At 34.7% G+C, this 2,500-nt stretch overlaps 1 protein-coding gene across 1 annotated transcript in view; it reads right to left on the reverse strand.

Annotated features, from left to right (window-relative positions):
• Window positions 1-2,500, reverse strand: part of LOC119589912 (diphosphoinositol polyphosphate phosphohydrolase 1-like) — an 11,825-nt gene that overhangs the window by 494 nt on the left and 8,831 nt on the right. Inside the window, exons 3-4 of the mRNA XM_037938564.1 lie at window positions 1,160-1,244; window positions 1-178 (exon numbers count right to left, since the gene is read on the reverse strand). The exon at window positions 1-178 is cut by the window's left edge and continues 494 nt beyond it. Of these exons, the coding sequence (XP_037794492.1) occupies window positions 1-178; window positions 1,160-1,244 (263 nt within the window). The remainder of the gene's footprint in view (window positions 179-1,159; window positions 1,245-2,500) is intronic.

A 2,500-nucleotide genomic window follows, 5' to 3' on the forward strand; every position in this document is an offset into this window, starting at 1 on the left:
ATGACACTAGGGATGTGAGAAGAAGCGATGCCTGGCTGGCAGGGGGACGGGGAGAGGGGGCACGTGTGGTCCCTGGCTGCCTTGGGCAAGAGGAGGCTCACGTAGCTGCTCTGGACTGGTTTGTGCTTGGCCAGCTCCTCCACCGCCTCCTCCACACTGAACCATTTGCGTTTCCGCCCTGGTGAATGGAAATTCTCATTAGAATATCAAACTGTTACTCATACACTTAATATGTTGACATTGCCTTTATATAAAAGAGAAAAAGAGAAAATTTGTCTGATTCTTCAATTATTTCTCATTATCTATATAACATTTTCACCATTCATTTCATATCCAGTTTTGAGTAAAATCACTAAGATCTATAAAATTCTTTAACTATAGAAAATTTTATATCCACAATTCCTAGCTGGACTGTGCCTCTCCCCTTTATCTAAGACCCCTTCTCCATTAACTCCTAATGGATTATGTACATCTATCAATATGCAAAATATATTTTCCATGGAGTCCTTAATCCCTCTGATCATATGGAAGACATCAAAAACTTGCAACATGTTCCATATGCCACTTATGACATCAAACATGTTCCAGATATGAAAGCTAGATTTATGTTTTTATTTTGTTGTGAATAAGTCATAGTATGCTTAAACAAAATGTGGCCTTCATAAATATAATTATTATCACAATGGTATGCTTCAATGCAGTTGTGATTCTGCACCTGTGTCATGCACTGTGGGAATTACAATTGTGTGACTGACATTCTCTGAGGATTCTAAACTTTCCAAACTATTGGAACAAAGTATTAAAGGCAAAAAAGTAATTCACATGTTTCATCTACATTAAATTTTTTCATATCAAAGAAAATACACCAGTATAGTCATGATAATATTTTAGTAGATTGTACTGTTACATGGAATATGTATTTTTATCAATACAATCTCTCTCAGGAAATTTAAGGACAACAAGTTTTATGTTAAGACATGGCATTTTGTTTTACACAGGGAATACCAATCAATAGGATGAATAAACTTCTAAAGATACTGGTGTTAAAGAAAATAGCTTGATGTATTCTCTAAGAAGAAGAAGAAGAAGAAGAAGAAGAAGAAGAAGAAGAAGAAGAAGAAGAAGAAGAAGAAAACAGAAAAGTGAGAGACTGACTTACCAAACACCTTAGACTCATCCCATTCCTCCATTTCTTCTGTGACCACAAGAACGTATACACTTGTCCGATGACGCCGCTCAGAGTTCTGAAAATTTGACATTCTTGAAACCAGATTTCAAAATATATAAAGCAGGGATTCTTAACAATGGCCCATAGTGCACTTGAATAAATTAACTAAATATTTTTCTTTCTTTGATCCTAAACATTTAGTTGGACAGTTTACATGCGCAGTGGTTGTTGGCTGCCCTCTTTCTTATGAGAATAAAATGTCCTTTTCAGTCATGACTGCCACATGATTTCTGACCCTAAAAACATTATCATTAATGTTAACCTAGTCTTCTTGTGTCCTTGTGTTCGTGTGGCTCCCCAGGCTTCAAAGCTCAGTTCAGTCATATTTTAAAATTAATAAAGCATTTCAAATTACTACCTTAAACCTTGTGCAAAACTTCACTGTTGATTACTAATAAAAACATGTGTAGTAGAACAGGGGTACCAAACTCACAGGTCAAATGTGGCCCTCAGGATGAATGGCCCAAGGAGTGACAAGAATACTTATTAGCATGTAAAATTAAAGACAATTATCTCAAAGAAGCCAATTATGTGCCTCTAATGGCCCCTAAAATGATAGCTGAATTGAAAACTGTTCCTTGAAGAGTTTTGAGTTTCAAACTTCTGGTGTAGAAAAATGCTAGTGAATTTATGTTTTACCTTTAATAATGGTTCCAATTTATTTTAAATTTCTTTGCTTTGTTTTACTAATGTTCTTTCTTGGGTACATTTACTTTCCTTAGTGTGTGCTACAAAAGTGGCACTGTACTGTTTCTTCATTACTGACATTACCTTCCTAATTATAAAACAAAGAAGACTTTGTTCATTTAGAAAACAGATTTTGTTTGCTGACCCTAAATGTTTGAAATATTTGATGTAGCAATTATACTGAAGACTGGAGACTACTGATATAAACAAAGGAAAAACTTCAAAATCAATAATAATCAGACATGTGTGACCTGCAAGCACACACGCAAATGTACACACAAAACATTTCCAATGTTTAAATATATCAATATAGTACTGTATATCTAATATACCATCACTGTCATACTATCACAATACTGTTACACCAATAACATTTATAAATTATTTCAAGAACTAACAGTAAACACACGTTTTATAGTTTAATCTATACGTGTTCTATTTACATGCAGAACCTTCTATTTTCATAATGGTAACAAATTCTGAACACCAATGGTCTGCTGCAATTCTCATTACACAAATACCCTGGCAGACAAACAAACACACTTTTTGCTCCTGCAACTTATCTAAGGCAGGGTACAAGTAGCC

Source organism: Penaeus monodon, chromosome 26 (assembly GCF_015228065.2).
Source record: "Penaeus monodon isolate SGIC_2016 chromosome 26, NSTDA_Pmon_1, whole genome shotgun sequence".
NCBI lineage: Eukaryota > Metazoa > Arthropoda > Malacostraca > Decapoda > Penaeidae > Penaeus > Penaeus monodon.